General features: G+C 36.4%; 1 protein-coding gene across 1 annotated transcript in view; it reads left to right on the forward strand.

Annotated features, from left to right (window-relative positions):
• Positions 1–25657, forward strand: part of PDS5A (PDS5 cohesin associated factor A) — an 86671-nt gene that overhangs the window by 14428 nt on the left and 46586 nt on the right. The window contains exons 2-5 of the mRNA XM_019472306.1: positions 19190–19393; positions 19826–19912; positions 20698–20795; positions 21284–21410. Coding sequence (XP_019327851.1) covers positions 19190–19393; positions 19826–19912; positions 20698–20795; positions 21284–21410 — 516 coding nt within the window. The remainder of the gene's footprint in view (positions 1–19189; positions 19394–19825; positions 19913–20697; positions 20796–21283; positions 21411–25657) is intronic.

The raw sequence follows: 25657 nt of genomic DNA on the forward strand, positions 1-25657 counted from the left end.
CTCTGCCCCCCCCCCCGCCCCCCCGCCTGCTGTAGTTGATTGTTCTTTAAACAAAGACCTGCGCTAACTTACAGGATGTCTATCTGTCTGTAGGGGAATATGTGTGCGCATACATACACATATACAGAAATGAATCTTCTATTTCCAGATAATGACACATTAAAAAAGTACTACCCAGCAGATAGGCACCATAAATAGCTTTCTCCCCCCCAAGCATGAACTGATAAAATGCAAGTAGTAGAATCTTTTTTTTGTGTCATCCCAAAGCCAGTATTATTAACACTCCACAGGGCTCATAGCAGGGTCAGACCACGAGTTTACTGTTGCTCATGAAGCTCTTCCAGAATTATTCATAGAAAGTGAAAATCTTTCTTCTTTAAATGTTACTCATTTAACTCATATTTCTTACACTTCAGGGCCTGAGAGCTGGGCAGAATATATTGTTAAGGACTCCTTGATAGGCCAAAAATCTGGCTGCTGTTGAAAAATGTTGGAACATAATTTTGTTTATTCTTTGAAGAAACCGTGTTTACAAAGAGCTTGCACTTTTGTGGTGGTGTATGCATTGAAATTCTGTAGTTGCCAAACTTTAGCCAACCTTAGAACTGAATTTTGCCCTCCTTTCTAGTAGTAATTTGTTTGTATATGGAAACTTCTATGAAAATAGCTGTGTGGGAATGTTGCCAGAAACTGTTGGATGAAGTTGTGTGGATAATTTTGATTATACAAATTCTCACTTTGACATAATTTTATTTCATCTCGTGTTACTGAGTGGGTTTGTGGCTTGTTGGTTTTAGTTGTTTCATTTTGTATTATTATTAAAGCAAATCTTTATTTGTAATCTTCAATTCAGAAAGCTTCAAAATAATGCATAAGAAATAAATGTGTGGATATGATTTGGATATATTAACCAGTCAGTAGTATATTGGGTTTCCTGGGGTTCAGTCTTTTTGTTTGTAAATAAATGCTGGAGACCTTAAGTGAGTCTTGATTCAAAATCTCTTAATTACTTTTCAAGTCTTTGATGATACATAAAAAAAATTGTAACTGATACCATTCATGACCAATGGATCAAATGTTCAGAGGCTTGACCAGCACAAAGAAACCTGGGTACATTGATTCTAGATAATAATCATGTTGCAAAGGGAAGCTAGATGGAGGCTAATATCAACTTTACTATAAACTGACATTGTGCTGTCTTAATTCAGACCAGAATGCATGCAAAACTGTCATATTGAAAATGAAGGGGGAAGATGCTCTGGTTTTCCTGGGCTTCTCTGAAATTGCTGACTAGGAGATACTGCTTTCTCACCCAAGAGGAGTGATAAGCATACAGGATACAAAATGCTTAAGTTGGAAGAGCATATTCAGTGATGGAAAACTACTTTTCTACCACTTGGCCTCTCAGTACCTGACTCTCACAAGAATCAACTGTCTTCTGAAGTCCTCCTTTTGACATCTGAAAGCAGCTCCTAAGCAAATTCAAAACAAATGTTGCAGACAGTGTCAACCATATGCAGATGGCCACTACCTGATTTGTATGTTACCCCTATGATTTTGCCACTATCAAGATAATCCTGTGTGTGAGCAGTCAGAGCTCTGGCAAAAGGCAGAGCTTAAAGTTGAAGCTGAGCAAGGCAGTGGTTTCAAGCAGGCAGCAGAAAGCATTTTTCTCCATCCTTCAGTTTCCTTTGCTGGATGTTTCCCTGTAGTACTTACTTCTTTTTGCTCCTTAGTACAGGGCAGTACCACTAGTGAGGAAACTGCCAATAGTAGCATCTGGGAGTAACACCTTCTGGCCCCTCTACTTGGCTAGGAATTTCAGATTCCAGATTACAGTTATTTACTCTACTCTCAACATCGGGAACAGAATTCTGTGATTAATCTCATCATGAATGTATCAGTATTTTAGGACTATTTAATATAAATACTGAAGCATTTTCTTCAATATGTTACTTGGGCAGGAAGTTGTTGTTGTCTCCTCCTATGCTAATTTCCCATAAAATTCATAGGCAAATATCAGGTCTCGGCCCTTTTCTTTAAGGTGGCAAATGGCTTCAGCTTAATGCCCGAGTTTTAGGCACTAAAGATTATAGTTGACAGCTTCGTTTCCCAATCATAAATCTTAGCCAACAGCATTTTTAGGATGTTCAATAAACTCCTGCAGCTATTGAAGGCTGTTGCAAACCTCCACAATCTGTAGGCCAAAGTGCACTTCTGAAGTCTTCCTTTCTCGCTATGAAGCTGCATTGTGGAATATTTTGATTTAAAATTAAAAACAAACAAAACAAAAAACCCAACAGCACTAATTCAATCGGAATAAAATATTGCACTATTACATTTTTCTTCTTAGGACAGAAAGGTGAGAAAACAAATGTAGCAAGATACATTCCACAGTTGTGGGGGGTTTTTTTTGTAAACTGTTTCAGTATGCTACGATCATGAGGGTTATTTAAAAAAAAAAATTAAAACACACAAAAAAACAGAAAAACAACCTGCAGAACATGAATGAAACTGAGTTTCATTCTGTTTTGGCTTTTGAAGAGTAAAAGCAATGGAACTTCATGTATTTTAAGTCTTGTATATGCAAGCTTAAGACATACATAAGAACTTTATATGGGATTCAGGACCTGAAGGCAATAACTGTACAGTCTAGAATGTTTTTTAGATAAGAAAAGTTAAATTTTGTGCTTACGTAGTGTCTCATGTATGCTTAAGAAAAATCAAGTGGTTTATTTTGACAGTCACCTGGTCAACTAGCTGTCATTCTTCTGCAGAGTTTGTATGTGAGAGAGATCTGTTGTGTTCTATTACAGGTAACATTTCCCCTCCTTTTTTTCCATTTTGCCAATCATTGTTTTTTTATAATATTTTTTATGTTTTAGCTGCTTTTTAAATCTCCAGCATGTGCATGTGGACTACTGTTCTGAGGTCACTGCAGCTGAGCAAGTAAAGTTGAGTCTGTTCAATTTTTGAGTCAGAGAAACACAAACAAAGATCATTTTTAAAAAACAAGGCATTATTTTTGCTTGTGGCTTCAGGCCACTTCAGTCCAGTACTCTTGATGAAGTGTGCGCTTTCTTACGTGTTCTGGGCAATCATAATTTTTTAGGCCAAGGCGTGCTGCCTTCTCTGTAAGCTTCTCAGATTTCTCTTTGGCACTGTCTCTTTGTCACAGATGCAGACATTTGTAAAATGACCAAATCCTCTGCCAATGGGTACCAAATTTATGTTCATTCTTGGGGTACAGGTTAGTATTGTTTCAGGTGTCTGATCTGATAAAGGGAATGAGCTGCATCTTCCAGCTATTTCAAGTAAAGGCAAAAGTTACTCACTGCTGCAGCGTATGCACTGTCTTGAGACAGTGGTACTGTTGTATTGGTAGAATTTATTGAATAAGTTTAAATAACTGTACTATGAGACTCTCAGAAACTGTAAAATTTAGTGGGTAACAAAATACTTTATTTCTAATAAAGTGTTAAAATGGGTGTTAAAGCAATTCTAGGGGCATAACCTCAAGAAGTGGATTGACTCTTATGTTGTTTTGTACTTTTGGGGTTGAAATTTCTCAAATTTTGTCACAGAGAGGATAAGTGATTTTTCTGGATGAACATGACAAAGCGTTTTGCAAATACAGAACTACTATGCCTCAAGTGCTTTTTTAAGTATGTTGGACCTTTAAAAATTTTCTGTGATTCCTGTTTTAGGCATTCTTTATGAGAATGTTGCTGGCAGCTATTTGAATAATATTTAGTACTTGCAGGTTGCTGATTTCAGCAACGTAGTTTAGTGAAATGTTAATTTAAATTCAGCATGGTTAATTCTGACACTGAACTTAAATAGTGTATTTAAATATATAAATTAAATATATAAATAGTGCATTGTTTAATAAAAATTGTATACAATGACTTTTCAGCCTTTAACTTCGAGAAGTCTGCCTAATTTGAGTTCTTCCTTGCATAGTTATATGATTTTTTTTTTTCTTTCAGAAAATCCCATATTTTTTCTTAAATAATGAAATTGTTTTACTAATTGGAGAGCTTCAAAATAAAGCAGAAGTGAATGTAGAGGTTAAAATGGGAAAACGCTGCACAATGCAGGTCATGTCAGTAGATTCACCAAGAACAGTCTGGGGAATCCGTCTAATGGTGGGTGCCTGATGTCTGTAGTGGGAATGGTCATACCGTGAAGTCTTCACCTGAAGTCTGTTTTTAGCAAAGAAAGGAAATTTCAGTGCTTTCTATGATTTTTGGGACATCAGTCATCTTTACATATTTCACTAAGAAAATTTTAGTACAAGAAGGCGCCTTATTGGAACTTCTTAAAAAAAGTCAGACATGTTTTCAAAACATTCTTTAAAAAAAAAAAATCTTTGCAATAACACTTTATATCTGATATCTTGCCTGCTTCTTATCTTGGCAAAATCAGTAGCTATAAAACTGTGCGATTACATATGAGGAATGTTGAGGGACAGGTACAGCAGTTATGGGCATATTCTAGCTATCCGCAAGGCAAGAATTTGATGGAACTGATAGGCAAAATAGTTGCAGAACTCTTGCAGAGGAAATCAGGAGTTACTTAAAGCTCTCAAAATATTAGTGAAGAATTCCCAGACAAGACTTTATTAGCCCAAAATTAAATAATGGCAGAAAATCAACAAAACCACCACAACTCTGGGAGGTGACATGTTATCCTCTAAAATAGTATTGCTAATCCAGAAGGGTATAGTAGAGTTCTGTAAAAGCAGTCATTTGATTTTTCTTTCTTTAATTAGGCAAAAAGTCTTTTTTTTAGGTTTTGGAAATAGAATACTTATTTTGGATGGGGGATAACTTTTGATCAGCTCAACATAGCTATATGGCTTGAAAATATTATTAAAATGTTTAGCAAAGTTAGAACCAAGTGAAAACATAGTCCTGTGACTGGTGATTGGGTGTAAACATCAAGATCCAACAACAAACAAAACCCCCAGATATGTAATAGAGACATGAATAGGAAAAACTGGGTTTTTTTCTATCTTTCTTTCTTTTCCTCAGTCTCCTGCCTTTGCATTTTCCTTTTTCTTTTTCACTTTTTCCTCAGGCATACAAATGTACCTCACTCCCGTACCCAAAATGGAAAAGTGTAAATTCTTGTGTGAAATACTGTATCGCAAAATGAACAGTAAAATCATTAAAAATAACATTTTAAATACTGTCATGTAAAGCCCTCCAAAATGCTTTTTGTAAATAATATATTCAATTTGAAATTTTTCCACACTTCTAATATTGGCAATTATGATGGTAATATTACATGTTGAAATTATTGAAGACTTTTCATATTATTCTTTGCTACCTACATTATAATAAAATACAGAGGCTTGTCATATTAATTTTCCAGGCTTATTTCTCAGAAACTGAATATCCTACATGTAATCAGTATGTCTTTAGCATCATCCTGTTGCTGAGCACTGTGGATTTGACTTCAGATCCATATATCAGCAATATTGGTGCCTTTTATTTTTCCTTTAGTCTCCCATCCCGTTTTAAAGAAAATTTTTAAAATGGAAAATGTCTTTAAAATATTTTTTTTACTCTTTTAACATGTATCAGAAATCAGTCTTTATTACTAGGGATACTTGTCATTATTCAGAGTAAAATAATTTAAACTTATTAAATGAGTTCTACCAATACAATACTTTCCATGCACCAATTATGCATAATTTTCTTCCTCCTTATTAAAGAATTAAATAAGACTTATAGCCAGGAAACCACTCCAGATATGTTTCAGGTCTAATTTTTCACGCACCAATTTTTTCCTGTGCTTTAAGAATTTCCAGAAACTTTTTTTTTAATGGGGCTACTTAAAAATAAAATGAGACTGCCATCCACACACAGAGTAAGCAAATTTCTGCATTTTGCCTTCAGTCCATTCTAGAGTACCCTACTTTTGACCTTAGTAGCTGCCTAAGGAGAAAACTTTTTTTTTTGTTAATGATATAGATAATAGTGCTCAACAGGTAGCAAAATTTTCTGGTAAAATAGTGCTTCATTGGAGAAGGCTAATTTGTCTGAACAGAAGTTCTTTGCAAAAGAGTGTCTGGTTTGGTAGGTGCAGTAGCTGGTACCCCACCAGCTGCTGGCTGAAGTTTGCTGCAGTGAGATGAACAGGAATGTCCATGTCAGCCAGTGCCTTCTGGGGAGCAGGTTCTGGTTTGATGTGCTGTTGGTTAGGGGGGGTTTGTTGTTGTTGCTGGTTGGTAGTATTAGTTTTCATTGTGAAATATCAAAACTTTTTACAGTTTCACAGTTCTGATTTTTGTCCAGCCTTTCACATGGGAATGGAAACCCACATCTTCTGCATTCTAGATAATCGTCGTTAATATGACAGTCCTGTGTTAAGGCTCCAGTAGATGAGAGGCACACAGACAAAATTCTTCAGTGCAGTTTTATCACTAGATATGGGTTTGCTCTAGGGTTTCACATGATTTGCCTTCTAATGTTCAGTCCTAAAGCTCAGTGGAAGCTGGCTCCTAAAGAAACCAGAAAATGAATGCCATGCCTGAAGAGTATTTTCTTGTTCACCTTGATACCTTCTTGTGCTGCTGAGTATGATGGTATTATGTGTAATTGCCAGTCACTGAATGAGTTCTATGAAAGAAATTTTAATTTCTTTCTTCTCTTACTGTCGCAGACTGTGCAGTCAGAGCTAAAGATCAAGGTACAAATATTTTGCATAGTTTTCTGCTTCACTAGGTATAGCAAGTGTTCAACTCACCACAATTTACAAGGTTGCTGAAAAAGAAAAACTGTATTTTCTTAGGAAAAAAATACCTTTTTTTGGTCTCATTTATTGGTTGTGTTGAAACACAAGCAGGAAAGAGAGCATGATGTGCTTTATACACCCCCTACTTCTGGATGACTGAGTCAGGAAGACTGCATGATGTACCACGGGATGCACCTGCACCGTGGTGTAGAAATGGACATGGATATAGTCTTTAAAACATCAGTATTGCTGGAAGCATAGTCCTCTAGTTGTGTTTTAATGTGAAACTCGCAACACATGATTTTGTTGTGGGAACTGAGCCTAAATACTCACTTGAAAATGAATCCGTATAGTCAATTCACAGTAGAAATGAAAATGCCATTGTTGTTCTTGTCCAGCACCATCTTCTCTTTGGAAGAGGAAATAAATTATCACACAGCAGTGAGCTGGTTATAAAGAATCCTCTCTCTCACATCTGGAGGCTATTATCAAAGTACTTGGGAAACTTCATATGGAAATAGAAAGTCCTTCACCGTGGGGAATATGCTTTTAAGAATTTTTTGCATTTGCCCCAGCCATATATAACACTTGCTAGTATACCTAGGGGAAAAGGACTATTTAATGAAATGCTTCTAACTGATAATGTCTTGAATTATCATTAGAATGTTTAAAGAATAGGCTCATTTTAGTCCCTCTGCAAATACTCTTTTGTTATGTATCTATATCTGTGGAAGCAAAGTTTCTGAGAACTTATACGACTTTCAGTGTTTTAATTTATGAACCTTCTTTAGAGTACTTAAACAATTGTTAGACTTTGGCAGGAAAGTTGGAAAGAATCCCGTTCCAAATCTTTCCAGTAATAAAGACTAGATACTGCCGAAGACTGGATTGCTTTAAAAAAATAAAATAAAAATGGGTGCTGTGGCACCACACTCAAATCATGGATTTGTAAGAGGTGGTGAGTAGCATGAGTATGAAGAGATAATGTGCTGATAAATATGTGCACTGTCTCTTACTACTTATTATTTGAGAAGAAATATACGTACGTTGTTAAAATGTGTGATTTGATCCGCGGTATTATGGCTTGTGTCATAGAAAATTGTGTGAAACAGTTTAAAACTAGGATAACAAAACACTTAAAGGATTTCAATATGGTAAGGCCAAACTAACAAAATTTCTCAACGTTTCTTCATTAAAATTACTTTAAAAGGTCTTGGGTTGAGTAGCCGAGCATTGTCATGCATCAAAAGCTGACTGTAAACAAAAAGTAGATTTAAAGAAATAATTTTTGTTAATAACGAAACACGTAGTGACCTAAGGTTAGATGGTACTCTGCATGCTTGAAAACCTTTTAGCTGTTTGGGAAACAGGAAACATGATGAGGTGAGTTGGTTTTGGTTGATCACAACCAAGGAGGATTTCGCAGAATTCCTATTAAGTCAAATAATTTGAGTGGGGTGAATCCAGTGGAAGCTTTTAGGCTTAAAGTCAATAAAAGCAAGGTGAAGAATAGTGAGAGAAAGCAAAACTATTTGCTGACTTTATGAAGTTGTAAAGGACTAAGTCAGGAAAGACTGATGCATCAGTCTAGGCCGCTCAGTGAAATCGTTCACTGAACAGCTTCTGTCCAAAAATCTAATAGAACTTAACACTGGGTAAGGAGCCAAATGGTAAACACTACATATATTATGCTTCCCTTATATAAATTAGGCATGTGTGCTCGTTTGAATACTGTGTGAAGGTGCTCTGTGCAATCCTGCAGTTCTAGCGAACCTTTGTCTCCAAAGGTATGAGATGAGGATGTGATGAGAATAAGAAGAACAAAGTAAAAGTGATGGTCTAGAAAGGTAAACGGGGAACCTCTGCTATCTCAGGTCATGATACAAAACCAGGAAATATTAAATTAAAATGAATAAATGAATTGATAAATTGGATACAAGTTTTGGAAATTACTGTAACATGTTTCTGAGACCTTGAATTTAAAATTATCAGTGATCACATCTTATGCTCATGCCAGTTTCTAATGAGCAGAGGTAAAGATAAATTTTCTGGGGGACTAGTAGGATTTGGATATAGCTGCCCATTTAAGGCTTCATGTACTTGCCACTATTAAGGTTAAGAATTTGTGTCACTATTAGCTTGTTTGTTAAGAGTTCATGTACCAGAAGACTAAATTCTTCTACCCTCCCTGGTCTTGGCCATTGAATTCTATCTACCTTCCCTCCTACTGGCTCTGGAACATCTCAGGTCTGTCCATGATCTAACTATGCCTGTCAGAAAACTATCCGAGACTTCTTCTGAGGAGGTTTTCAGCCAGATTAGTAAGTTAAATTGACTCATGGAATTATTCAACAAGTGTTGGGGCCAGTGCAAACTATGCGGTGGCACTGCATGGCCAGAAGCAGGACAGGGTGAGTAATGGGGAAGGGAGAATGAGATGGTGGCAGCAAGTGGTTAAACTGGATCTCCGTGTCACGTGGAACCAAAACCATAGCTACTGGGAGAGGGGTTTGAACTGTGTACTGCTGTGACTCCCAGTTGGCAAACAGGTCTGAATTTCTGTCTGTGCTTTGTCTTCCTTTGGTATTTTTTACCCTGTCAGTGTATACAGAACTGTAAGAAAGATAGTACTCTAGCCAGTCAGTTACAAGGGAAGTTCTGTTAAATTCCTGGCCATTAAAGCTGATTATAATCTACTTTCTCCTTAATGACAAATTTTAAGGTCTTCAGAACAAACAAAAGCACAGCCTGTTTTGATGGGAGTGGGGTTTTTTATTTATTTATTTTAACAGCTTAAAATAGTTGCTGTTTCAAAGGAGAGGAGAGATGAGAAAGATCTCATATTGTTACAACAGTGGATATAAATGAACTTACAGGATGTTCTTACGTGAAGCATAGTGGTACCTGCTTAAAGACAAAAAAATAGACTTGGCTTTAAAGTATCATTTGGCTTGGAGGAAAAAGCACCTCACTATTACATATAGTAGTGAAGGAACTGGGGTTGTATAAAAATGATTTTGAACCTTCCAAGTCTTACTACTATAAAAATTTGAAGTCAATGATACTGTCTAAAATACTTAGTTCTGAATAAGATGTTGTATTTTGTCAGAGTTTGAGTGATAAGGACAGGCATGTAGTATTGTCTTTGCACATCATGAATCTGATTTTTCCCATGGGCTTGTTCATGGCCAAAGAGTACAAGATTTATCACATGCAGTGATAATAGTATTAGGATTATCATCTTCTGGGCAGGAAGGACACCATTTTACTTCCTTTTGTGCTGTTGTAATCTTGGGAAGCATACTTTTTTGCAACCTTTCCTTGCAGCAGTCCATGCAAGTTATTGTAATCAAGGTGTCAATGTTACATGACTGATTTTTCAGGGCAAAATATTCCACCACTATTTAAATAGCATGTTCCGATTTGTGCTGTGAAAGACGTTTTATGTTAAGGCGTCTGATTTTTCTCATTTTATTTGCCTTTACCCCCCATCTGCTGCATTTATGTTACTTGAGGAGTCTTCTAGATTTATAGCAGAACTGGAATTCTGCTGTGTGTTAATTATGGAGATACAACATGTGGGTAATAGTACAACCTCTCTCCCAAACGGGTAACAATACTTGTCCTGTTTTGATTATGATGATGTGTGTGTGTGGTGTTTATATTCATTATGTAATTCCTTAAAAATGCATGTATCAAGAAAGCTACTTCAAATAATTCATGAACTGCTCAGTATACTGTTTTTATTATAAGTAGTAGTCAGTCTCTCTGCTTTTTCATACGTCAGATTAATTTAACATCTGGGCTCCTGGAAAATATTCTCAGAGTTGCTCGATGTCAGTAAAATAATACAGAATATGCTGTTTTACCAATGTGAAGATAGTGATAAATTACAAGTCTAAGACTTCTTTGCTCGTGATCTGGCAGTTGGCCAATCCTCCAAAGAAGAGCCCAGTGTAGGCTAGTCCCCAGGGGAAGGGTAGCCAGTTAAACTGTTTGCCTAGTCACAGGGATATTACTGTACAGGCTACCATTGCTGTTCCTGCATAAGCTTTATATCGCTTATGATACATCTGCAGTCACATCTAGAAACTCTGGTCATTGGCTTCGCTTGGTGAGCAGGGTATAAAGAAGGAAGCAAATAGTCTTTGCCCCAAAGAGTATACAATATGCTTTGTATAAACTTTTGTTCAACTTTTTGGTTTTTTCTGAGTTACTCAGAGCCAGTTAAGTGTCCTGTCAGAGAATATAGATTAGAGATAGAATTTGTGGTGGAAATCAGGCTATAAAATTTATTTTTCAGGAGTTACTAACAGTACCAGGAAGGGAGTGCTACTTTTTGTTTTACTAATGACAACAGCAAAACTTAGCAAAAAATCCATCGGCTTCTTTCCAGTTCATTGTTTCTATGATTCACATATGTCCCTTGTTTAATTTGTGCATCTACTTCTGTCTCGCTACGACTCTGATAAATGTGGACCCTGAAAAGGAATTGTTTACCATGAAGTGAAACCCTGCGAGAGGACGGTGCTCCAGAGCGTATGCTTCCGCGGTCAGAAAGCAGCCCCAGTTCTCAGGCTGGAGATGCTGCTGGCCCATTTCTACCCACTTCTACTTGCAGTCTTTTTCCAGTGCATAAATGGCACTCCTGTATTTAAGGCATATTAAAAGAGAGACCTTTGGCTGTTGTTTTGGTAGATTAAGCAAACCACAGTCTCGTAATGTCCCCTTACAAGAAAAGGCTTTTGAGACTCCTTTGGTAGCCACCTTCTGTACCTTTCCCATTTTGAATTCTTTTTTTTAATCAGTGAGGATAATCAGACCTAAGTGGTGTGTTTCAAATCAGCATTTAGTATTTTTAGCATTTCATGACTTGTATTGCTGTTTTTTCCTTTCCTTGACTGGAAATACTTCTTCTGTCATATCCTGCAATTGCATTTTCATTGTTTTCATGCACATAGCCTGTTGTTGGCTCATAATCTCTTTACAATTGCTTAATAAATGTCCATCTTTCACTTCTCCTGTTGTTTCCAGTTGATAAGCTCTTAATAGCACAAGTTCTTGGTTTTAAGCACTAAGCATATGACTGTTGAGCAATTATTAATTTTTGGTATTTCTGTTCTTCTCATATAATGTCCTGTCCTCTACTGCCAGTCCCTTAACTGTTGTCATTACACTCCATTGCTACTTCTTGTACCACAGTTGTTTATGGAAATAGCAAATAGGGTCAATTATAACACCATTGTCCACCAATAAATTCATTCAGGTGCAAAAGGTCCTCTCAGTTTAACACTTCAGGAAGGGGCTAAGGGGGCAACGTTGGGCTAAGCTTCATCTCTTCCAACGTCCTCAATTTCTGTGTGGCTCAGTGTGATGCTGTTCTTGACACTCAGACAAATTGCCTGTCTTGTTCTTCCTTGTCTAGAGAGTTCATTATCTTATCTAAGGAAGTTTATTGGGTTAGTAAAGTAATTCCCTTTTTATGTGTTACCCTGTTTTTCTTAACTTCTGTGTTTATTTAGCCTTTCCGAATTAGGTTTGTATTACAAAATTCTGTTGATGTCAGCCTGTTGGATGTGTTGGCAGGATCTTTCTTGATTATTAGGTTAACAGTTGCTAATTTCTGGCCAGTTGGTATCCTTGTTCAGGTGTTAGTTTGTGTGTGGGTTTTTTGTTGTTGTCAGGTTTTTTGTTTGGTTTTTTTGTTGTTGTTTTTTAGAAAAGCAAACAAAACCTGTGTTGCTAAGTTTTGTGATTTCATTTGCAGGTACTTAAAGATTCTGAAATAACAATCATCTGTTCCTCCTGATTTGCGTATTTTGAGAACTTTTATTTTTGTTTCTATCCACATGATAATTTCCATTTTTCCATGTTTGTTTGGTGGTTCTGGCTCATAGATAGGACTATATCTGAGGGAGACCAAAACTTCTCATCCTGAATCTGCACCATTTAGAAGTATTTTTTTTTCTGGATACGCATGTCTGGATTTTGCTATGTTTTACAATTAGGTCTTAGTCAAAGAACATAATTTATTGTTAATAGCTAATGGCAAGGGTCACGCATAATACTGCTTAAACCGTGGGGGGGGGGGAAGTAAAAATGCTCTGATGACAGAGTTGAAAATTGCACATTTGGGTGTACTTTGATTTCAGCCTTCTCTTGACATCTTTCCCTGAGCTTTCCAAGCTCTGGAAGAGTTAGCTGGGCTCACATCAATTTGAGGAAGTTTTACTTCCAAATACCTTTCATATTTAATCTTAATACTGAAGTTAACTTATTCCTACAATAGTAAATTCTCTCAAATGTTAAATTGCTTTCAGTGATTGCAAGGTGGATTTTTAAATACTGCGTATCTTTCCCTGGTCTTTTTTCAAGCCAAGGGTGGTTAAATGTTACTTCTTTGGAATACTATGAATAAGCTGTTGTAAGAACAGTAGAACAAATGCAGCCTGCGCACACCTTCCCCATGCTATGACCACCTTGGAGCTTTGTGTTTGTCCTGCCAACTGCAGCAAAGGCTTTCCTACATCTGCCTGCTTCTTCCTCTCTGGAAGCACTATTTTGAGTCTTCTCTATCTATACCAATTACCCTGTGCTCCCTTTGTCTTTATATAGCTCTCCTCCCTATAATACTGGAATCATCAGTATGTTTCAGCACCAGCTGAGCTTCCTGATCCAACAAACCATGCACCTAAATCTACATGGTCAATAAACACAAACCAGGATCTGACCAGCAAAAGTTAGTATTCCCGTCTGAGGCATAGGTCTTGCACAAGAGCCACGTGCAGCTGAGTCACGTAAGGGCAAGCTACTATGCTGATTTACTGTCTTTGAAAACAGGCCGCATGTAAACTGCATGTGAGGTGTGGGCAGTCTGTGAACAACGCTTTGGCAACCTCTGGTGTATCTTTCAATGAAATTGAAAGGCTGACAGTCTCAGAAGAAGCTGCAGGTAGAGTTCATCTCGCCTCATTTCAGGGATCTAGTCACACTGAGCTGCTTTCATGGTAAGTGCAGAGAATTAGGCACTTCCAGGGCAAAACTGAGTTGACGTCTGTAGATGTCATCATAGACATCTGTGCTTGAATTCAGTCATGGTCTGTGCATTTCTCCCCAGTGGGTGAAAGGGTAGCCCAGAGTGACTGGCTTGCACAGTGCGTGTTTTTATGCAGTTGGATGGACACCTCCCTGAAAGCTTTAAATTCTTTAATTTTCAATACGTTCATAATGTGCTAAGAGTGACTTAGCAGACTTAATTTAACTGTTGTTCTTGTTAGTTTGAATGAAGGCGTTTGCATTTCTGTACCATCTCCAACATTACAATCAGAGCATTTCACTTACATGTTTGCAGAGCCTGGGAGAGTAAAATCTTGGTCTGATAATTAGAATTTCAAGGTACTATGGTAAAAATGGCAATAATGAAAATTTCTAGAATAGTTTTAACACTTTTATTTTTGCGAGGTAGCTAAAGCACCAGTATGTGATAACTTAATGGCAATGCATTAAATCAAAAGCAATGCAGAATGAATTTAACTGCAAACGTGCATAGCTGTATTTTGTTTACATTTGCTAGCAATTAGTGTTTAAATTGAGCGCTTAACTGTTTGGAAAAGAATGAATGATGTTACATTAATATGTTTAAATAATACTGTTCTGTGTCGTGTTTTTTGCAGAGGACAGTAACAAATTTCTGTGGTGGAACCTACTAAGTCTGTACAGTTTTATGTAATTGAATATTAGTGCTCTAACTAGGGTTGTTTCGACTGTACAGCAAGACTTCAGTTAGACAATAGTACTGTAATTTGAAAAAGTAGTGAGTTCCTGTTATGGTTTAATCACTTTTTCCTGGAAGAAAAAATGGCTTATCACGGTAATAATTAATACCTAACTCTGAAATAACTACTTCATTCTGCTGGAGAAATATTTATGTAATGGTTGAATCAAAACTTTGGGAAATTGAGATTCCTTTTAGACCTAAAATGAAAACCTTAATACAAAGAGGAATTGGAGTGGGGTTTTGTTTGTTTTGGGCTTTTTTTGCAATTAGAACAAGGGTAGTTAGGATGGATCAGATGACATCTTGAAGGTAATTTGCTTTAGTAGAGTACCTATAATATGAATAACTTTAGTAAAGAAGAATTTCTTAATTTAACATGCAGATTCTTGGAAAAAATAACTGTACTACTGGTAGTGGCAATTCATGTCTCCTCTCTGCAGTTGTACTTTTTCTTCCCTCTGGTTCAATGAAATACTAGCCACAGCCTTGAATTTTTTGGGGCTTACTTGCTTTGTCATATTCCCTCTTTGTTGCATTTATGTGTATCACTAGCTACATGAGTGGTTTCCAGTTTGGGTCTAAAAATAATTTAAAACTTTAAATTATTTGGACCTTTAGTCTTTTGTATATGTAGAGTTTATTTCAGGTTTTCAGTTTCTTTAGCAGATTCTTTTAATAGATCAATTTCTAGCTGTCACAATTAATACCGGTATTACAGTGGTATGGCTAAAAAAATTTAACTATGAAAATCTTTCTGAACCAATTATGAGCAGTTCTTCATAAGATGTTATCAGTATTTATTAGGCATCATGCAACTTGCATACCACTTTTTTTTTAAATTCTTCTGAGAAAGCCCATAATTTGTAACAGGAAAAGTAATGGAATTATAGCAAATGTACAAAGAGTGGGAACTATGACTAATACAACTTAAGAAAGATTTTTGGGAAGGGCTGGATAAGTATGCTTAGCTTTACATGTTAATATTTCTATTGATTCTGTATATCCCAAGTAATACCAATCCCAGGTGATTAGAAGTAACTTTGTCAGACCTTAACACAGAAAAGAACTTGAAGTATGTTGTCATTTTGTTTCTTTGCATTATGGACGTATTTGTGAACTATAGTCCTAGACCTAGACTTTGCATTAGATGTGGTATAAACATGGGGGAAGGAAGGGAAGGTAGTTCCTGTCTTAGAGGAAGCAAGACAATGTATGGCTGCAGAGAGAAAGACAGGAGTACCCCAGGAAATCATGGAACAGTTGTTGATCAGTGTGTTGTACTCAAGGATATGCAGTTCTATTACGAATAAGTAATTTCATCAAACACACAAAATCTTGTACTTCTAAAGACTTAAGTTGCTCTCCTCATTGTTGCTTGATAACTAATTTTTCAGTTGTGCTAGAGGGCAAGAGTACCAGTCCTGTAACTGGTGAAATTTTGAGCGAGTTCTTGGCTTTCTAGCGAGTGTGAAGAGCCAAGCATATATTGTATATAATGTCTGGACTTTTTTTTTCTTATTTTCTATTTTGGCAATTAATTTCATATGTAGATTAGCAGGCATTTGGAAATAATTCTGTTGTGTAATACCTTAATCAGTACCAGTAGTTGCTTGGCTATAGAGACTACTTCCAGGCTGTAGGATTTTAAATATAGTTAATTGCATATAATCAAGAAATTTATAGAATTATTTTGTTGAACTATGAGTCCAACAAATTTATGGATTGTACTTAATGCAAGTCTTTATTAATTCCCTTTTCCCCAAAACTTATACTTGCCCTGCCACTAGCAAGAATTCACATCATGCTTTTAACCGTGGTATAGCCCTGTGTAGTTTGTTTATATATTACTTTCATTATTTGCATTATACTATGTATTTTGTGTACCCCATACATGTTATTCATTATTTGTATTGCTTTGGTACCTGGCTAGATAAAGACGAAGATAGTATTCTGTTCATTTTTTGTGCGTGCCATCAACAGAACATCATGCACCGAAGACTTTATTATAAAACAAAAGACAACACACAAATACAAGCAGATATGGGACTATAAAGAAACAATGGAGGAAACATAGATCAGTACGTTAATAGCAGTTGCAGCTTGCCAGTGGCCCAGTTACTGCCCAAGTGTTGTTTTGTAATAGAAAAGAATATCAAGGAGTGCTTTTCAGGGAAATAGAAAGAGGTTTTATAGATATTTGCTGGCAGTTTCTTCTGAATACAAGAGCAACACAGGAAAACCTGTAAGGCTGGTGTGTTTTTAAACAGGCAAGATGGTGCCAAAGACTAGTTTCATTACTTTAATCCCAGCATATCCTAACATTTTGTTACTGACTGGGAAAGTTGTGTGAGTTTTCACAGTACCATGCTGCCTCACCTTGTCTGGTTTTGACATATCAGAGAAGAGATATATGCAAGATTTATGCATATTGTCATATGAAAATGAGAACCCGAAGAGAGATCTGAATCTAGGAGGGTATTCTGGTTATAAAGCTTACGATACGCATAGGGAGAAAGGAGATCAGGCTTATGAGAAAGATCAAAAGATTGCCTATATAGGTTATCTACAAAATTAGTAAAAAGACTGGAAGGAACTTTAGTGGGACAAGTTTATATGGTACAGATACAGTTTATCATCAGTCTCCAGGGTAGGATCCACAGATCTTTTAGTCCTTTCTACCCTCTTCTTAAAGCCTTCAGTAATAGTTATCTGAATCCCATGCTGCAAGTCAAGGCCATTATTCCTTGTGATGCCAGCAACAGAGAGAGTGTGGTGAGGGTTTTTTTGGTTTTGCGTCTGTCAAGTTCGTTTTTGGTTTGGTGGTAGGGTTTTTTTTGTTTGGTTTTTTTTTGCTTGTTTGTTTGTTTTGTTGTGGGTTTTGTTTGGTTTTTTTTTCCTTCCTCATTGACAGAATCTGGTAGGTTTTGAAGACTATGTTATCTATTTTTTTAATTCCGGTATCTAGGAAGGACAGGTGATGTGTGACACTGTAATAGACAGACCTGTGCTGTCAATAGAAGGATGGTTTTGTCCTTTCAGCTAATGTTTCAAAATATAGCTTAAGAATATTTTTAGGGAAACAGGCCAATGCAGGTAGAATTTGGATTTTTATGGGCTGTGGCTGTAAAGTTTTCTTTTATTCTGTTTTGGGGTTTTTGGGGTTTTTTTTCCTCTCTGTTTCTTTCTTGATTTTTGGTTTTGCTATAAGTTGCTTCACGAAGGAATGTACTTGTACATTTATAGAAATTGAGGAGGAGTTTTAAGTAACATACTGTAGGAAAGGTTGCTGTCAAACATTTATTTTAATTTATAAGATCTACTGAGTTTAAAACTGGGTTCCAAAACTCAGGGAGGAGGTAAAGCTGAAAGACAGTGTTTTCATGTTGGAAGTGGGGGCATGCTTAATAACAGAGGAACAACCTTAGTATCATTTGAATGACACGGTAACAAAAGAATTGTGGTAAGAGTAAGAGATGTGCTTATTAGCTGTGTGAGCTCAATCTCCTCTTGTGTTTTACTGTTAATATTCTAGAGGCAAATTTGACCCGTCAAGATTTATCATTCTGTGTTTTCTCTTATATCTCTTTCATGTGTGTGCTGTGTATACTGCACGTGTAATGGGTATACTAAATCCTACTGGTATGCAATATGGCTGTTCTTCACAATTTTAACTTTAAGGATGCTCAAGTGACATGGAGGAATGGGATACAAAGACCAATTTGACTAAGGTCATACTGAGAATCTGTGGCACATCTCCCGGTTCTGTGCTGGCATCCTAGAAGTCATCCTCATCCTTTAACAAACCCTATTCCAAAAGTTTAACCTGCAACTTTTTATTTCTTCAAACTAAATTTTCACTTTCAGTTTTGCTAAATTATTATGTTGAGATGTTTCAATTAACTGGGGTTGTATAATAATTAAAAATAAACTATTTTGGTGGCATTTCATAGGAATTAGTAGTTCTTAGCTGCACTAGAAGAAACAAGGAAATCACATAGTTTATTTTTTTCATTATATAGATAAGGCTGTAGATGTAGTTTTGAGTATGCAGAAAGAATAGATCTGCAGCATTAGACATATTTTACATGAGGGATTAAATTCTTATCTGGTATCAAGTTTGTTTAAACCAGATGAAAGGATCTTGCGTGTGTAAAGTAGTTCTTGAGCTCTGTGCCTTGATACAGGCAGGGCGTAAGACTGGCCTCTTAGGCTCCTCTCAAGTCTTGGTATAGCTCTTAAAGCAGCTGCATTATACTGTGGCCTATATGTTAGGCCAGATGGCTTGCAGTCCCTCGTACTGTCTATACTGAGGCAAGTCCTCCACTCCCAGTGGTCTGGGACTGCTTTGATGAAGAGGTGCTGCCATCCCCAACCTCATCGGTGTGCAGCAGTTTCTGTGCTGCACCTCAGGTTAAGACTGGCAAAATAAGCAGAGCTGCAAAGCATTTTTCAGTGTCTTAATTTAAAATACCAAGTTCAATAAGCCTTTAAGTATCAGATTAACACTTCTCTTTTTCTGATGTTTCTCCTAACAAAAAATTTGTAGTACTGTGATTATGCAGTGAAACATGTATTGATAGCATTGCATCCTTTTAGAAAGTATTGTTTAGTAATTAGGAATAAAAGCAGAAAGCAGTCAAATGGGGTGTTTTTTTCTGTGTTTTTCAGATGGTGGTAAAAACCTTCATGGATATGGACCAGGACTCGGAGGATGAGAAGCAGCAGTATCTCCCATTAGCCTTGCACCTTGCATCTGAATTCTTCCTCAGGAATCCCAATAAAGATGTGCGCCTCCTTGTAGCATGTTGCTTGGCTGATATCTTTCGTATCTATGCTCCTGAAGCTCCATATACTTCCCATGACAAACTTAAGGTAAAAATGCTTTATAAAATAAAGGCTTTCTTCCTACCTCATTCTCTTACCGAGGGGGGGAAAAAAAAAACCACCACCACCTTGCAAAAAAAACAAAACACACACGCACCCCCACACACACACACAAAAACCCAAACAAAAAAACCCAATTGAAAAAAATTCTTTACTCGCATTTATACTGATGTTCAGTTTTATTAAAGAGATGTTGCTTTAGTTCTGTGAGTCAGTGTAGTACTTTAAGGGCCAGAGATGCGTAAAGGAACACTAGATAACCAGTATCTGTATTGGTGATAGCTTTCTGTCAGTGCCTAAAAAAGACAATTTAATGTTCTGATATCATGAGTTTGTAAATGTGGGTAGATGTCACTATTAAAGGGTTGTATTTTTACTCTCTGCTGAATCAAGCTTGTAAACACTATCGTTTTTTGACAGGACATATTCTTGTTTATTACAAGACAATTAAAAGGCTTGGAGGACACGAAGAGCCCTCAATTTAACAGATACTTTTACTTGTTAGAGGTAATGCAATAATTGTAATTTTCAGTAGATGGTATTTGCTCTGTAAGCCTGAGAAATGTAATCAGTGTTTCTCCAGATGTGCTAGTATGCCTGGGAAATTTCTTTTATTCTGGAAGTCGCACCAGACTCATAAATTGTTTCTTTTAGCAGTTATAATTCTGTTTGCATTTAATAAGTTCATGCAGCCTATAATTGAGGACATGTTAAAACGATTGGTATTTGTTAACATTTAGCCTTTGTCTTACAATTCTATACATTGTTTTCGTATCATGCACCCTTAAGGTTATATTACCTCATCAAGAGAAAATTTCAAATGCTGATTAAAATGCAAATCTGCTTATATTGATGATGGCAGAAGGAATATAAGATTTTGATTTTTAAAACATTAGAAAAACCTACTTTTGAGAAGTGTGGGGGTTTTATCAGTGTGCATTTAGAAACAGTATCTTGTTTGTAAACCTTTCATTGATGTTTAAAACTGTATTGTTTCATAGCATAAAGAAAAAAGTCTAGAAACATGGACTTATTATATTAACAATTTCTGTCAATCTGGTTTTATTCACAAGAAATCAGATTATTCTATATTTAGTTTTTTTTCTGGATGTATATTGCAAAGCCCCTTTGTGTTGAGCTCTTCATATGCAAAGCAAATATCCAGTCTCTTTCCCCAAAGGATTTACAATCTATTGTAAAATATTTTTCCTTAAATAGAAAAAATGTAACTAACATGATAATGTGACTTAATGTGAAGTTGTAATATACTGAATATCCTATTTTTGTTTTAGAATTTAGCTTGGGTTAAATCTTACAACATCTGCTTTGAGTTGGAAGATTGCAATGAAATTTTTATTCAGCTTTTTAGGACTCTTTTTTCAGTTATCAAGTAAGTTGAATTGCTTCAATTATATTAAACTGTCAAAATACCCTGTTTCGGGGGTAGACTGAATCCTTGCATGGTCTACAAATAAATATGTCTGAATAGAACAAGTCTTTATTCCTCCAAACAAGGAGATACAGGGAAAGCAAATGAGTGCGAATTACTGACAATATGGAAGGGTGTGTGTCTAAAAGTAGACATGTTTTAAAATTTCTTGTCCATGTTACAACAGTATACTTCATTCTGACTCATTTGTATTTCCATGGTTGTTATTTTCTTCTTTTTTGTTTTGTTTCACTTCTTAAAGCAAAGCTAGGGTGTCCTAGGTTTTTGAAGCTTTCTATAAGAGAGGAAAGGCGCATGAAATAGTTTTGAGATGTGGAAAATGTAAGGGAGGGCAAACTGGACAGCATTAGACATTGTTTCTTAACAGTACTGTTAATATTTGTCAGGGTCTGAAAATTTAGTGTTGATAATATTCTTTATCATCTTAGTAATAGCCACAACCAGAAGGTACAAATGCATATGCTGGATTTGATGAGTTCTATCATCATGGAAGGCGATGGAGTAACTCAGGAGCTGCTGGACTCCATTTTGATTAACCTCATTCCTGCACACAAGGTCTGCAAAGTAAAATATTATAGTAGTATACCATAACAACAGTAATTTTTATTGCCTTTTGCTTGTTGTTTATCCCTCCACACACTTTAGCCATCACAACTGCTTTTTTTCCCCAGCCTTGGTAACAGTGGATTGAAAATTTCCTTTGGGAATTATTTGGTGCTGTTCATTAGCTGTGTCTAGATTATTCAGTATCAAGAGATTCTGCCTACTTGCCACCTCAGGAACTCTGTACTGGAACAGAAATAAAGTATTTTCAAGCAAATGTAGTATGTAATAGGAAAACAGTTGTATCTTAAGGGTTGTGGGTTGTTGGTTGTTTTGGTTTTTGGGTTTGTTGGGGTTTTTTAATTGAAAAGATGTGAAGTATTTTTTTTTATTTAAAAAAAAAAAAGGAAGGGGGGAAAAAAAGAAAAAGACCTCCCCAAGATTTCTGTGGTGACTTGCTGCTTGCCTCAGCTTGCCAGTCAGACTCCCCTCCACCTCCCTAGTTGGTTTGGTTTTTTTTTTTCCCCCAGTGTCTTCCCCCTTAAACTTTTCGTTTAATAAAACCTAATTATTTCCTGAAGTGTAGTACTACTTTTTTAAGTTAGTTAGTTTGTTGCTTTTAATGCTCCATATTCTTTTATGAGTTCCATAATCTTTCTGCCCTTTGCAGAGTTCAGCATCCCTTTAACTCACTTATGTAAGTGACACCCCCTCCTCTTCTTAGAGGAGTCTTATGTGAGCCCCTCCTAGCAGATTGCTGCTGTCATGCAGGTGTTATCTTAGCACATCTACACAGCTCCTTCTACAGTTTTTTCAGAGACTCCCCCTTTACAGTCAGCTTCATGAACTGTTGCTGATGCTGTCCTTCTGGTTTCATTGTGTGACTTGTTATCTGGTCACTGGGTCTGCAGTTGAGCTGTTGAAGTACCTTTAACTTAATGGCTAAATAAAGTTGAAAGGAGAATAAACACAACTCCCTTAGCCATGAAATCAGGGAAAGTGAGATGCAGGCTGGTGTTGCCTTGCATTGACCAAGAAAATTCCCTTGCTAAAACACTTACACTTCTTACTGAAAATTGTATGGAGAACAGTAAGTTTCAATTAGGAGCTACAGTAAATGAACTGTACTCTGATGACCAGGTATGTGTTTCTGTTGTTCATTTATTAATTTAAAATAATGACAAAATTAAGGCAGCTCCATCCATGACTACATAATTAAAGCTAAATTAGCACATAAAAGCAGGGATTGTTCCTTTGGTTACCTGAAGAGGGAGAATTCATGGAAATGTGTAGCACTGGAGTGACTAAGCTGTGGCCACTGTCACTTACCTGTGAAATCTCAGCAACGGGTGTATAAAAGTATCTGTTGTCTGAGGTCAGTTTGCATTCCTTCTGTAATGACCATGAGATGGGAATATCATTCTATCAACTCATTTTTATTGACAGCAACGAGATGATGTTTTATTAAAATTGCTAACAGGAAGGGAGGGTTCTTACTCAACAGAAAAAGAGTCCCTTTGAAAATACTCTGTTCTTTGTAAGTTGTTTCCAATCAATTATAGGCAGTGGAGATGAGGAGTGGAAATAGAGGAGTGGAGATGTGTATGTCAGGTGCTGGGTGATGCTATTAACAATGGTGGGCATTGCTCTGAGGATGCAAAGACCTGGTAAACCTTGTACAACTGAACAGTGTGTTGTGACTACTTGGTGTAGGCAAAGTAAAAGTGAATATGATTGTTTAGCATTAACATTGTTAGCTTAATCTTATAATTTTGCCTAATGAAGGAAATTCTCAAGCAAGGCTCTGATAAAGAGGGAGGTAAACTTGGTGTAAATATTGGGTTGTACTGCATATTTAGTATCTGTTAGAGGACTGGTGGCCAGTCCTTACTGGCTCTTGGCCATCATGAATGAGCAAATAATATGCTGTAGTCAGTGCTCAGTATCATACTTTGGTCAGTATTTTGGTCTGGTTTAACTTGTTTGTTTCCTGTAACAACAGAACATAAACTACTGCTTTACCATGGTAGTTTAAAAAAAAAAAAAACAGAAAGTTCTTTTGTTCGTTCTGCCTAGCAGAGTTTGGCTGCGGTAATTATGTTCTCCTTTCATGAACAGGTCTCCTAGGAAATTCTGTGGTTATATTAATTGTTTGTCCTTAGGTATGTAAATCAGAAGCACCACAGCTTGAAAAGCACAGTTCACTTTCTTGTAGAGAACGTATAATAACAATACTTCTATGTCCGTGCAAAGCAATTGAATACTAGTCATTCTCTGCTGTGACATAATAAAAGTATCAGTGCAGCTAGACTGTTACACTTAATGGAAGTTAGTCTTTGTAAAGGAGCTGAAAGATGTGTTTTGGATGATGTATTCTATTCCTTTTTGGTTTTGTTTTGTTTTTTTTTTAAACTCTTACATTGTGTAAGACAATACTGCAGTAAAAAAAGAGAAATATACCAGACATGAAGTAGAGTCTACCTCAGCATCTAAATTATATTTATTTGTACTCCCATTATCAGTAAAGTGGCTTTACTGTACATTGTTCTCTCTGTGTGTGCTAATGTGGCTTTCCTCTAGTAAATCCAGGTTTTCAATAGCACTATGGTATGTCACATTTTGCTCAGACCACCTATTGCATCAAACTGTAGTTCTTTTTATTAACTTTAAAACCAGTGCTATTTATTGAATATTTTTTCTTCACGCTCTTACTAGCAAGGTTATTCCTTAAAAACATATATTTCATGTATTTAAAATCAGTATTTTCTTCTGCATCCTCTACGGTATGGCCAATCCAGACCTTCAAGGGTTTTTTCCTCCTAACAGATTGATTATTTGTTTATTATTTATTATTTATTAATAGTTGTTTATTTTATCAATATATATTTCTTTTCTAGGCTGTTTTGGTGTTTGGTTCTTTGGGGTTTTTTGGGGTTTGGTTTTTTGTGTTTTGGTTGTTGTTGGTTTGGTTTTTGTTCGTTTTGTGGTTTGGGGTTTTTTTTAAGCTCTGGTGAGCCTGTTTAGGGGGGAAAAAACCCAACACAACTTCATTGCAAGAAATATTTGAAGCTGTATTGAAGATCCAAATAAAATATATTTTCTGTATGAGGTTGGCAGTCCTTTAGTTTAATATGGACATACCTGCCAACAAGATTTTAATCGTGGTCTGGTTTGAAGAGAAACTGTTCTGTTCTGAATTTGAGAAGAGTTTATACACATCTGTCTGTCTTCTATAATGAGACATCAGTTTAGTGCTATGGTGACTGAGGAGATATTTGTTTGAGCCTTTGGCCAATTGTTTCTCTTTACTATCAGTTGATGAACTGTCTTTCGGTTTGTCATCTCATCAGCTAAAAGAACACAAGGGAGTCATTCTCAATGTAGACTTGCCAAATACTGTCTTTCCAAGAATCAGTCATCCTTAGGCTTTACCTGTATTTTGTCTGCAGTCATTTGTAATTTTCAGGGCAATCAGCTAATCCACCTTCTTCCCCACCCCTCTCCCAAGCTGCGTTAATCCTTAGGTGAGATGAGATAATGCATATGGGATTTTGTGCAGATTTGGACAGTCACATTTTTCAGATGTACAGTTACATTCCTTATCTTGCTCAATAGTAATAAAACCAATGTTCAGATTTGTTATGTTGCAATCAAACGTTTACTTGGAAAGTTTGCAGCTAACTCTGCCCGAGTGTAGGTGCTTTCTGTGGGCTATCTCAGAGCATACAGTACAGTCCACGGAGAAGTCAGTGCACAGTTTTACCCTCTAGACAAGGCTGAACTTTGCTACAGGGTGTACTTTTAATGAATATGTGAGGGGGAAACAAAAACACATTTAAATAGTAAGTTAGACTGGTTCATTTTTCAGTGGCAAAATTTGGTGCACGTTAATTATCAAAGTATGGAGGTGTGGTAACGTTTCTTCAAAATTTTTAGTGTGACTGTATGTGAAAACCCTTCATAGATATGAATGCAATGCTAAAGGTAGCAACTGGAGTGATAAAGTCTTAGAAGAATGTGCAGGAAGTGATGGGTTTGGGTTAGATTTCTTTTAAGTGTGTGAAAAACTAGTTTTAAGATTTTTTCTAAGTCTGTAGTTGTGGAATTAACATAACTGAACTTAGATAGCTTTGAAAACAAATAGATTGGTGGTAAAACGTACCTTTCTAAAGTCGTGGTCTTTTAAGGTTGGGAGAGAAAAGTAAAGTAATCTGAAATAGTTTGTCTCTTTAAAATTTTATTATTATTTTTTATTTATT

This window comes from Aptenodytes forsteri, unplaced genomic scaffold, assembly GCF_000699145.1.
Source record: "Aptenodytes forsteri isolate BGI_AS27 unplaced genomic scaffold, ASM69914v1 Scaffold35, whole genome shotgun sequence".
NCBI lineage: Eukaryota > Metazoa > Chordata > Aves > Sphenisciformes > Spheniscidae > Aptenodytes > Aptenodytes forsteri.